General features: G+C 48.4%; 1 protein-coding gene across 1 annotated transcript in view; it reads left to right on the top strand.

The window, feature by feature from the left end:
- LOC127924156 (tetratricopeptide repeat protein 30A-like) overlaps positions 1-13,072 on the top strand; it is a 55,105-nt gene that overhangs the window by 36,526 nt on the left and 5,507 nt on the right. Inside the window, 4 exon segments of the mRNA XM_052508623.1 lie at positions 222-250; positions 5,683-5,739; positions 8,992-9,032; positions 9,035-9,201. Of these exon segments, the coding sequence (XP_052364583.1) occupies positions 222-250; positions 5,683-5,739; positions 8,992-9,032; positions 9,035-9,201 (294 nt within the window).

Raw genomic sequence — 13,072 nt, 5'->3', positions numbered from 1 at the left:
CCTGTGTGTAATCTGTCTCTAAAATACAGGAAGCCAGACTAGCCCGTGACCTGTGTGTAATCTGTCTCTAAGATACAGGAAGCCAGACTAGCCCGTGACCTGTGTGTAATCTGTCTCTAGGATACAGGAAGCCAGACTAGCCCGTGACCTGTGTGTAGTCTTTGTCTCTAAGATACAGGAAGCCAGACTAGCCCGTGACCTGTGTGTAGTCTGTCTCTAAGATACAGGAAGCCAGACTAGCCCATGACCTGTGTGTAATCTGTCTCTAAGATACAGGAAGCTAGACTAGCCCGTGACCTGTGTGTAGTCTGTCTCTAGGATACAGGAAGCCAGACTAGCCCGTGACCTGTGTGTAGTCTGTCTCTAAGATACAGGAAGCCAGACTAGCCCGTGACCTGTGTGTAGTCTGTCTCTAGGATACAGGAAGCCAGACTAGCCCGTGACCTGTGTGTAGTCTGTCTCTAAGATACAGGAAGCTAGACTAGCCCGTGACCTGTGTGTAGTCTGTCTCTAAGATACAGGAAACCAGACTAGCCCGTGACCTGTGTGTAGTCTGTCTCTAAGATACAGGAAGCTAGACTAGCCCGTGACCTGTGTGTAATCTGTCTCTAAGATACAGGAAGCCAGACTAGCCCGTGACCTGTGTGTAGTCTGTCTCTAAGATACAGGAAGCTAGACTAGCCCGTGACCTGTGTGTAATCTGTCTCTAAGATACAGGAAGCCAGACTAGCCCGTGACCTGTGTGTAATCTGTCTCTAAAATACAGGAAGCCAGACTAGCCCGTGACCTGTGTGTAATCTGTCTCTAAGATACAGGAAGCCAGACTAGCCCGTGACCTGTGTGTAGTCTGTCTCTAAGATACAGGAAGCCAGACTAGCCCGTGACCTGTGTGTAATCTGTCTCTAAGATACAGGAAGCCAGACTAGCCCGTGACCTGTGTGTAATCTGTCTCTAAGATACAGGAAGCCAGACTAGCCCGTGACCTGTGTGTAATCTGTCTCTAGGATACAGGAAGCCAGACTAGCCCGTGACCTGTGTGTAATCTGTCTCTAAGATACAGGAAGCCAGACTAGCCCGTGACCTGTGTGTAATCTGTCTCTAAAATACAGGAAGCCAGACTAGCCCGTGACCTGTGTGTAGTCTGTCTCTAGGATACAGGAAGCCAGACTAGCCCGTGACCTGTGTGTAATCTGTCTCTAGGATACAGGAAGCTAGACTAGCCCGTGACCTGTGTGTAATCTGTCTCTAGGATACAGGAAGCTAGACTAGCCCGTGACCTGTGTGTAATCTGTCTCTAAGATACAGGAAGCCAGACTAGCCCGTGACCTGTGTGTAATCTGTCTCTAGGATACAGGAAGCCAGACTAGCCCGTGACCTGTGTGTAATCTGTCTCTAGGATACAGGAAGCCAGACTAGCCCGTGACCTGTGTGTAATCTGTCTCTAGGATACAGGAAGCCAGACTAGCCCGTGACCTGTGTGTAGTCTGTCTCTAGGATACAGGAAGCCAGACTAGCCCGTGACCTGTGTGTAATCTGTCTCTAGGATACAGGAAGCCAGACTAGCCCGTGACCTGTGTGTAATCTGTCTCTAGGATACAGGAAGCCAGACTAGCCCGTGACCTGTGTGTAATCTGTCTCTAGGATACAGGAAGCCAGACTAGCCCGTGACCTGTGTGTAGTCTGTCTCTAGGATACAGGAAGCCAGACTAGCCCGTGACCTGTGTGTAATCTGTCTCTAGGATACAGGAAGCCAGACTAGCCCGTGACCTGTGTGTAATCTGTCTCTAGGATACAGGAAGCCAGACTAGCCCGTGACCTGTGTGTAGTCTGTCTCTAGGATACAGGAAGCCAGACTAGCCCGTGACCTGTGTGTAATCTGTCTCTAAGATACAGGAAGCCAGACTAGCCCGTGACCTGTGTGTAATCTGTCTCTAAAATACAGGAAGCCAGACTAGCCCGTGACCTCTGTGTAGTCTGTCTCTAGGATACAGGAAGCCAGACTAGCCCGTGACCTGTGTGTAATCTGTCTCTAAGATACAGGAAGCCAGGCTAGCCCGTGACCTGTGTGTAATCTGTCTCTAGGATACAGGAAGCCAGACTAGCCCGTGACCTGTGTGTAGTCTGTCTCTAAGATACAGGAAGCCAGACTAGCCCGTGACCTGTGTGTAGTCTGTCTCTAAGATACAGGAAGCCAGACTAGCCCGTGACCTGTGTGTAATCTGTCTCTAGGATACAGGAAGCCAGGCTAGCCCGTGACCTGTGTGTAGTCTGTCTCTAAAATACAGGAAGCCAGACTAGCCCGTGACCTGTGTGGAGTCTGTCTCTAAGATACAGGAAGCCAGACTAGCCCGTGACCTGTGTGTAGTCTGTCTCTAAGATACAGGAAGCCAGACTAGCCCGTGACCTGTGTGTAGTCTTTGTCTCTAGGATACAGGAAGCCAGACTAGCCCGTGACCTGTGTGTAATCTGTCTCTAGGATACAGGAAGCCAGACTAGCCCGTGACCTGTGTGTAATCTTTGTCTCTAAGATACAGGAAGCCAGACTAGCCCGTGACCTGTGTGTAGTCTGTCTCTAAGATACAGGAAGCCAGACTAGCCCGTGACCTGTGTGTAATCTGTCTCTAGGATACAGGAAGCCAGACTAGCCCGTGACCTGTGTGTAGTCTGTCTCTAGGATACAGGAAGCCAGATTAGGCCGTGACCTGTGTGTAGTCTGTCTCTAAGATACAGGAAGCCAGGCTAGCCCGTGACCTGTGTGTAATCTGTCTCTAAGATACAGGAAGCCAGACTAGCCCGTGACCTGTGTGTAATCTGTCTCTAAGATACAGGAAGCCAGACTAGCCCGTGACCTGTGTGTAATCTGTCTCTAGGATACAGGAAGCCAGACTAGCCCGTGACCTGTGTGTAATCTGTCTCTAGGATACAGGAAGCCAGACTAGCCCGTGACCTGTGTGTAGTCTTTCTCTAAGATACAGGAAGCCAGACTAGCCCGTGACCTGTGTGTAATCTGTCTCTAGGATACAGGAAGCCAGACTAGCCCGTGACCTGTGTGTAATCTGTCTCTAAGATACAGGAAGCCAGGCTAGCCCGTGACCTGTGTGTAATCTTTGTCTCTAAGATACAGGAAGCCAGACTAGCCCGTGACCTGTGTGTAATCTGTCTCTAGGATACAGGAAGCCAGACTAGCCCGTGACCTGTGTGTAGTCTTTGTCTCTAAGATACAGGAAGCCAGGCTAGCCCGTGACCTGTGTGTAGTCTTTGTCTCTAAGATACAGGAAGCCAGACTAGCCCGTGACCTGTGTGTAATCTGTCTCTAGGATACAGGAAGCTAGACTAGCCCGTGACCTGTGTGTAATCTGTCTCTAGGATACAGGAAGCTAGACTAGCCCATGACCTGTGTGTAATCTGTCTCTAAAATACAGGAAGCCAGACTAGCCCGTGACCTGTGTGTAATCTGTCTCTAGGATACAGGAAGCCAGACTAGCCCGTGACCTGTGTGTAATCTGTCTCTAGGATACAGGAAGCCAGACTAGCCCGTGACCTGTGTGTAATCTGTCTCTAGGATACAGGAAGCCAGACTAGCCCGTGACCTGTGTGTAATCTTTGTCTCTAGGATACAGGAAGCCAGACTAGCCCGTGACCTGTGTGTAGTCTTTGTCTCTAGGATACAGGAAGCCAGACTAGCCCGTGACCTGTGTGTAGTCTGTCTCTAGGATACAGGAAGCCAGACTAGCCCGTGACCTGTGTGTAATCTGTCTCTAGGATACAGGAAGCCAGACTAGCCCGTGACCTGTGTGTAATCTTTGTCTCTAGGATACAGGAAGCCAGACTAGCCCGTGACCTGTGTGTAATCTGTCTCTAGGATACAGGAAGCCAGACTAGCCCGTGACCTGTGTGTAATCTTTGTCTCTAGGATACAGGAAGCCAGACTAGCCCGTGACCTGTGTGTAATCTGTCTCTAGGATACAGGAAGCCAGACTAGCCCGTGACCTGTGTGTAATCTTTGTCTCTAGGATACAGGAAGCCAGACTAGCCCGTGACCTGTGTGTAATCTGTCTCTAGGATACAGGAAGCCAGACTAGCCCGTGACCTGTGTGTAATCTTTGTCTCTCAGATACAGGAAGCCAGACTAGCCCGTGACCTGTGTGTAGTCTTTCTCTAAGATACAGGAAGCCAGACTAGCCCGTGACCTGTGTGTAGTCTTTCTCTAAGATACAGGAAGCCAGACTAGCCCGTGACCTGTGTGTAATCTTTGTCTCGAAGATACAGGAAGCCAGACTAGCCCGTGACCTGTGTGTAATCTGTCTCTAGGATACAGGAAGCCAGACTAGCCCGTGACCTGTGTGTAGTCTTTGTCTCTAAGATACAGGAAGCCAGACTAGCCCGTGACCTGTGTGTAATCTGTCTCTAGGATACAGGAAGCCAGACTAGCCCGTGACCTGTGTGTAATCTGTCTCTAAGATACAGGAAGCCAGACTAGCCCGTGACCTGTGTGTAATCTGTCTCTAAGATACAGGAAGCCAGACTAGCCCGTGACCTGTGTGTAATCTGTCTCTAGGATACAGGAAGCCAGACTAGCCCGTGACCTGTGTGTAGTCTTTGTCTCTAAGATACAGGAAGCCAGACTAGCCCGTGACCTGTGTGTAATCTGTCTCTAGGATACAGGAAGCTAGACTAGCCCGTGACCTGTGTGTAATCTGTCTCTAGGATACAGGAAGCTAGACTAGCCCGTGACCTGTGTGTAATCTGTCTCTAAGATACAGGAAGCCAGACTAGCCCGTGACCTGTGTGTAATCTGTCTCTAGGATACAGGAAGCCAGACTAGCCCGTGACCTGTGTGTAATCTGTCTCTAAGATACAGGAAGCCAGACTAGCCCGTGACCTGTGTGTAATCTTTGTCTCTAAGATACAGGAAGCCAGACTAGCCCGTGACCTGTGTGTAATCTTTGTCTCTAAGATACAGGAAGCCAGGCTAGCCCGTGACCTGTGTGTAATCTGTCTCTAAGATACAGGAAGCCAGACTAGCCCGTGACCTGTGTGTAATCTGTCTCTAAGATACAGGAAGCCAGGCTAGCCCGTGACCTGTGTGTAATCTGTCTCTAAGATACAGGAAGCCAGACTAGCCCGTGACCTGTGTGTAATCTTTGTCTCTAAGATACAGGAAGCCAGACTAGCCCGTGACCTGTGTGTAATCTTTGTCTCTAGGATACAGGAAGCCAGACTAGCCCGTGACCTGTGTGGAGTCTTTGTCTCTCAGATACAGGAAGCCAGACTAGCCCGTGACCTGTGTGTAATCTCTGTCTCTAGGATACAGGAAGCCAGACTAGCCCGTGACCTGTGTGTAATCTTTGTCTCTCAGATACAGGAAGCCAGGCTAGCCCGTGACCTGTGTGTAATCTGTCTCTCAGATACAGGAAGCCAGGCTAGCCCGTGACCTGTGTGGAGTCTTTGTCTCTCAGATACAGGAAGCCAGACTAGCCCGTGACCTGTGTGTAATCTCTGTCTCTAGGATACAGGAAGCCAGACTAGCCCGTGACCTGTGTGTAATCTTTGTCTCTAAGATACAGGAAGCCAGGCTAGCCCGTGACCTGTGTGTAATCTTTGTCTCTCAGATACAGGAAGCCAGACTAGCCCGTGACCTGTGTGTAATCTTTGTCTCTCAGATACAGGAAGCCAGACTAGCCGGGATAACGAAGCCTTGAAGAAAACCCTCCAGGACTACGATGAGATGGTGGAGAAGTGAGTAGACCCCGCCCCTACCGAGTATTCTCCTGTCTGATTGGTAGCTTGTCTCACCTTTCTCTTCCCTGATTGGTGACTTACCTCACCTACTCTGCTGGTTGGTCACTTTGGTCCAATATTCTTCCCTGATTGGTGGCTGGTCTGGACCTTCTCCCTGTCTGATTGGTGGCTGGTCTGGACATTCTCCCTGTCTGATTGGTGGCTGGTCTGGACCTTCTCCCTGTCTGATTGGTGGCTGGTCTGGACCTTCTCCCTGTCTGATTGGTGGCTGGTCTGGACCTTCTCCCTGTCTGATTGGTGGCTGGTCTGGACCTTCTCCCTGTCTGATTGGTGGCTGGTCTGGACCTTCTCCCTGTCTGATTGGTGGCTGGTCTGGACCTTCTCCCTGTCTGATTGGTGGCTGGTCTGGACCTTCTCCCTTCCTGATTGGTGGCTGGTCTGGACCTTCTCCCTGTCTGATTGGTGGCTGGTCTGGACCTTCTCCCTGTCTGATTGGTGGCTGGTCTGGACCTTCTCCCTTCCTGATTGGTGGCTGGTCTGGACCTTCTCCCTTCCTGATTGGTGGCTGGTCTGGACCTTCTCCCTGTCTGATTGGTGGCTGGTCTGGACCTTCTCCCTGTCTGATTGGTGGCTGGTCTGGACCTTCTCCCTGTCTGATTGGTGGCTGGTCTGGACCTTCTCCCTGTCTGATTGGTGGCTGGTCTGGACCTTCTCCCTGTCTGGTTGTCTGAATGGTGTATCTCCTCTTCTTCTGTATTGGTGATTCCCCCAGGCTAACATCTACTGCTATAGTGGTTCCTGCTTTAAAAGTTGGGAGCTGACGCTGCGGGACTTAACTCCACTCCAGTTTATATATATATATATAACATGTCTTACTGAGCCTTTCCATAAGTCCACTCCAGTTTCTTCAACTGTCTTCTGACTGTGATTAGAGCGATGTTGATGTTGTGCTGTGATGTCAGCAGATTACAGATGGTCTTTACCGATCCATCGTCATCCTCATTCATCAGTGAGTCGACGGCTTGAATAGTCTCTCTGGAAATGGAATACAATGTAAACATGTGCAGCAGACAGTAAAGACCAGCAGTCGATTCATTTCAGCATTATTTTTTAGCATGATTAGATCCACTTTACAGTATTGTAGCCTACTGTACCTGATCATTCTGCTGGGCTTTACAGTATTGTAGTCTACTGTACCTGATCATTCTGCTGGTCTTTACAGTATTGTAGCCTACTGTACCTGATCATTCTGCTGGGCTTTACAGTGTTGTAGTCTACTGTACCTGATCATTCTGCTGGTCTTTACAGTATTGTAGCCTACTGTACCTGATCATTTTCCTGGGCTTTACAGTATTGTAGCCTACTGTACCTGATCATTCTGCTGGGCTTTACAGTATTGTAGCCTACTGTACCTGATCATTTTCCTGGGCTTTACAGTATTGTAGCCTACCGTACCTGATCATTTTCCTGGGCTTTCGAGGTCGGTGTAAAACAGGCATCTGATTATATTGTTTGTGAATGGCAATGTCCGTGACCAAAATCACCAAGTCTACCAGTACTTTTGAAATGTCTCCAGTAGATTTTCCATATTCCTCCTGAAAGCCCTAATCTGATCGCTTAAATGAATAGAGATCCTGGTCATGTTGTTACAGCATAATCAAAGTGAGGACGATCAGCGTTCTGCTGTATACTTATAGCCTGTTGTAACCTGAAAGTCACACCTTTCCTCACCCCGCCCAAAACTCCACCCTTTAACACAGTTACCATTCAAAAACACGCTGTTTATCTAAAAAAAAAAGACATTGCGACCAAAGAGAACAGACAAAATGGACATAGTTCTCATCCAGACGGCTATAAGGAAGTGATGTCTGCTAAATAATCAAGTATTTATTACAAAAAAAGGTTTTAAATTCTCTGGTAATGCCAATATGGAAGACTATCAAATGCTTCTCAAAGATGCCCTCTGGTGGTCAAACTAGCACTAATTTGCATTAACAGAGAAAATGGCTGACCATTAGATAACGTTCCACAGAATGCTGCAGCAGCCCGCAAGGTGCTGCATGATGCGACGTTTAAAGGAAGAACCACTGTATCTACTGGTATATAACGGTTGTCCTGTAGGTACATCCCAGTTCTGATAACCCAGGCTAAGATCTACTGGTATATAACTGTTGTCCTGTAGGTACATCCCAGTGCTGATAACCCAGGCTAAGATCTACTGGTATATAACTGTTGTCCTGTAGGTACATCCCAGTGCTGATAACCCAGGCTAAGATCTACTGGTATATAACTGTTGTCCTGTAGGTACATCCCAGTGCTGATAACCCATCCCAGGCTAAGATCTACTGGTATAGAACTGTTGTCCTGTAGCTACATCCCAGTGCTGATAACCCAGGCTAAGATCTACTGGTATAGAACTGTTGTCCTGTAGGTACATCCCAGTTCTGATAACCCAGGCTAAGATCTACTGGTATAGAACTGTTGTCCTGTCCTATAGGTACATCCCAGTGCTGATAACCCAGGCTAAGATCTACTGGTATATAACTGTTGTCCTATAGGTACATCCCAGTGCTGATAACCCAGGCTAAGATCTACTGGTATATAACTGTTGTCCTATAGGTACATCCCAGTGCTGATAACCCAGGCTAAGATCTACTGGTATATAACTGTTGTCCTATAGGTACATCCCAGTGCTGATAACCCAGGCTAAGATCTACTGGTATATAACTGTTGTCCTATAGGTACATCCCAGTGCTGATAACCCAGGCTAAGATCTACTGGTATATAACTGTTGTCCTATAGGTACATCCCAGTGCTGATAACCCAGGCTAAGATCTACTGGTATATAACTGTTGTCCTGTAGGTACATCCCAGTGCTGATAACCCAGGCTAAGATCTACTGGTATATAACTGTTGTCCTGTAGGTACATCCCAGTGCTGATAACCCAGGCTAAGATCTACTGGTATATAACTGTTGTCCTGTCCTATAGGTACATCCCAGTGCTGATAACCCAGGCTAAGATCTACTGGTATATAACTGTTGTCCTGTCCTATAGGTACATCCCAGTGCTGATAACCCAGGCTAAGATCTACTGGTATATAACTGTTGTCCTGTCCTATAGGTACATCCCAGTGCTGATAACCCAGGCTAAGATCTACTGGTATATAACTGTTGTCCTGTAGGTACATCCCAGTGCTGATAACCCAGGCTAAGATCTACTGGTATAGAACTGTTGTCCTGTCCTATAGGTACATCCCAGTTCTGATGGCCCAGGCTAAGATCTACTGGAACAGGAGAACTACCAGATGGTTGAGAAGATCTTCCGTAAGTCGGTGGAGTTCTGCAACGAACACGACACCTGGAAGCTCAACGTGGCTCACGTTCTCTTCATGCAGGAGAACAAGTACAAGGAAGCCATCGGCTTTTACGAACCCATCGTTAAGAAACACTACGACAACGTGAGTTAACTGGAGAGGGAGGGAGATGGGGAGAGGGAGGGAGATGGGGGGGAGGGAGAGAGATGGGAGGGAGGGAGATGGGGGGAGGGAGAGAGATGGGGGGAGGGAGAGAGGGAGATGGGGGAGAGAGGGAGAGAGATGGGGGAGAGAGGGAGAGAGATGGGGAGAGAGGGAGAGAGGGAGGGAGATGGGGGAGAGAGGGAGAGAGATGGGGGAGAGAGGGAGGGAGATGGGGGGAGAGGGAGAGAGATGGGGGAGAGAGGGAGAGAGGGAGGGAGAAAGGAGAGAGGGAGGGAGATGGGGGGGAGAGAGGGAGAGAGATGGGGGAGAAAGGAGAGAGGGAGGGAGATGGGAGAGAGGGAGGGAGATGGGAGAGAGGGAGGGAGATGGGGGAGAAAGGAGAGAGGGAGGGAGATGGGGAGAGAGGGAGATGGGGGAGAGAGGGAGAGAGATGGGGGAGACGAGGAGATGGGGAGATGGGGGAGAGAGGGAGGGAGATGAGGGAGAGAGGGAGGGAGAAAGGAGAGAGGGAGGGAGATGGGGGAGAGAGGGAGAGAGATGGGGGAGATGAGGGAGATGGGGGAGGGAGAGAGGTGGGGAGAATGGAGAGAGGGAGGGAGATGGGGAGAGAGGGAGGGAGAAAGGAGTGAGGGAGGGAGAGAGGGAGAAAGGAGATGGGGGAGAAAGGAGAGAGGAGGGAGATGGGGGAGAGAGGGAGGGAGATGGGGGAGAAAGGAGAGAGGGAGGGAGATGGGGGAGAAAGGAGAGGGGGAGGGAGATGGGGGAGAGAGGAGAGAGGGAGGGAGATGGGGGATAGAGGAGAGAGGGAGGGAGATGGGGGAGAGAGGAGAGAGGGAGAGTGATGGGGGAGAAAGGAGAGAGGGAGGGAGATGGGAGAGAAAGGAGAGAGGGAGATGGGGAGAAAGGAGAGAGGGAGGGAGATGGGGGAGAAAGGAGAGAGGGAGGGAGATGGGGAGAGAGGGAGGGAGATGGGGGAGAAAGGAGAGAGGGAGGGAGATGGGGAGAAAGGAGAGAGGGAGGGAGATGGGAGGGAGATGGGGGAGAAAGGAGAGAGGGAGGGAGATGGGGGAGAAAGGAGAGAGAGGGAGATGGGGGAGAGAGGAGAGAGGGAGGGAGATGGGGGATAGAGGAGAGAGGGAGGGAGATGGGGGAGAGAGGAGAGAGGGAGCGAGATGGGGGAGAAAGGAGAGAGGGAGGGAGATGGGAGAGAAAGGAGAGAGGGAGGGAGATGGGGGAGAGAGGAGAGACGGAGAGAGATGGGGGAGAAAGGAGAGAGGGAGGGAGATGGGAGAGAAAGGAGAGAGGGAGGGAGATGGGGAGGAGAGAGGGAGAGAGAGGAGAGAGGGAGGGATCACATACATTGCCTTCAGGAAAATATTCAGACCCCTTGACTTTTTCCACACTTTGTTACATTTACAGCCTTATTCTAAAATTGATTAAAATATTTTTTCCCTCATCAACCTACACACAATACCCCATAATGAAGTAAAAAAATTGTGCTAATTTATTACAAATAAAAACTGAAATATCACATTTACATAAGTATTCAGACCCTTTACTCAGTACTTTGGCAGAGATTACAGCCTTGAGTCTTCTTGGGTATGATGCTACAAGCTTGGCACACCTGTATTTGGGGAGTTTCTCCCATTCTTCTCTGCAGATCCTCTCAAGCTCTGTCAGGTTGGATGGGGAGCGTCGCTGCACAGCTATTTTCAGGTCTCTCCAGAGATGTTCAAGTCTGGGCGCCGGCTGGGCAACAAGGACATTCAGTGACTTGTCCCAAAGCCACTCCTGCATTGTCTTGGCTGTGTGCTTAGGGTCTTCGTCCTGTTGGAAGGTGAACCTTCGCCCCAGTCTGAGGTCCAGGTTTTCATCAAGGATCACTCTATACTTTGCTTCGTTCATCTTTCCCTTGATCCTGACTAGTCTCCTAGTCCCTGCCGCTGAAAAACATCCCCACAGCATGATGCTGCCACCACCATGCTTCACCGTAGGGATGGTGCCAGGTTTCCTTCCAGACGTAATGCTTGGCATTCAGACCAAAGAGTTAAATCTTGGTTTCATCAGACCAGAGAATCTTGTTTCTCACGGTCTGAGAGTCTTTAGGTGCCTTTTGACAAATTCCTAGCGGGCTGTCATGTGTCTTTTACTGAGGAGTGGCTTCTGTCTGGCCACTCTACTATAAAGGCCTGATTAATGGAGTGTTGCACAGATGGTTGTCCTTCTGGAAGGTTCTCCCATCTCCACAGAGGAACTTTGGAGCTCTGTCAGAGTGACCATCAGGTTCTTGGTCACCTCTCTGACCAAGGTCCTTCTCCCCGATTGCTCAGTTTTACCGGGCAGCCAGCTCTAGGAAGAGTCTTGGTGGTTCCAAACATCTTCCATTTAAGAATGATGAGGCCACTGGGTCCTTCAACTCTGCAGAAATGTTTTGGTAGCCTTCCCCAGATCTGTGCCTCGACACAATCCTGTCTTGGAGCTCTAAGGACAATTCATTCCACCTCATGGCTTGGTTTCTTTCTCTGACATGCTCTGTCAACTGTGGAACCTTTCATATAGACAGGTGTGGGCCTTTCCAAATCATGACCAATCAATAGAATGTACCACAGGTGGACTCCATTCAAGTTGTAGAAACATCTCAAGGATGATCAATGGAAACAGGATGCACCTGAGATCAATTTCAAGTCTCATAGAAAAGGGTCTGAATACTTATGTAAAAAAACATCATTCTTTTATTTTTATTTTTTTTCGCAAAAAATTCTAGAAAACTGTTTTCGCTTTCTCGTTTTGGGTTATTGTGTGTAGATTGCTGAAGAACATGTTTTATTTCATCCATTTTAGAATAAGGCTGTAACGTAGCAATGTTTTTGGGAAAAGTCAAGAGGACTGAATGCTTTCCTAAGGCACAGTGTAAAACCATTTCAATGTTTACGGGCCTCCTGTAGTGAACTACTGTTGACTGTAATCATATAGACTATAGTTCTGTTGACCGTAGTCATATAGACTATAGTTCTGTTGACCGTAGTCATATAGACTATAGTTCTGTTGACCGTAGTCATATAGACTATAGTTCTGTTGACCGTAGTCATATAGACTATAGTTCTGTTGACCGTAGTCATATAGACTACAGTTCTGTTGACCGTAGTCATATAGACTACAGTTCTGTTGACCGTAGTCATATAGACTATAGTTCTGTTGAGACTATAGTTCTGTTGACCGTAGTCATATAGACTATAGTTCTGTTGACCGTAGTCATATAGACTATAGTTCTGTTGACCGTAGTCATATAGACTATAGTTCTGTTGACCGTAGTCATATAGACTATAGTTCTGTTGACCGTAGTCATATAGACTATAGTTCTGTTGACCGTAGTCATACAGACTATAGTTCTGTTGACCGTAGTCATATAGACTATAGTTCTGTTGACCGTAGTCATATAGACTATAGTTCTGTTGACCGTAGTCATATAGACTATAGTTCTGTTGACCGTAGTCATATAGACTATAGTTCTGTTGACCGTAGTCATATAGACTATAGTTCTGTTGACCGTAGTCATATAGACTATAGTTCTGTTGACTGTCATGACTATAGTTCTGTTGACCGTAGTCATATAGACTATAGTTCTGTTGACCGTAGTCATATAGACTATAGTTCTGTTGACCGTAGTCATATAGACTATAGTTCTGTTGACCGTAGTCATATAGACTATAGTTCTGTTGACCGTAGTCATATAGACTATAGTTCTGTTGACCGTAGTCATATAGACTATAGTTCTGTTGACCGTAGTCATATAGACTATAGTCTGTTGATAGTCATATAGACTATAGTTCTGTTGACCGTAGTCATATAG

Source organism: Oncorhynchus keta, unplaced genomic scaffold, assembly GCF_023373465.1.
Source record: "Oncorhynchus keta strain PuntledgeMale-10-30-2019 unplaced genomic scaffold, Oket_V2 Un_contig_3749_pilon_pilon, whole genome shotgun sequence".
Taxonomy (NCBI): Eukaryota; Metazoa; Chordata; class Actinopteri; order Salmoniformes; family Salmonidae; genus Oncorhynchus; species Oncorhynchus keta.
Note: the sequence above shows the minus strand (reverse complement) of the source record. Positions and strands in the feature narration are given on the sequence as shown.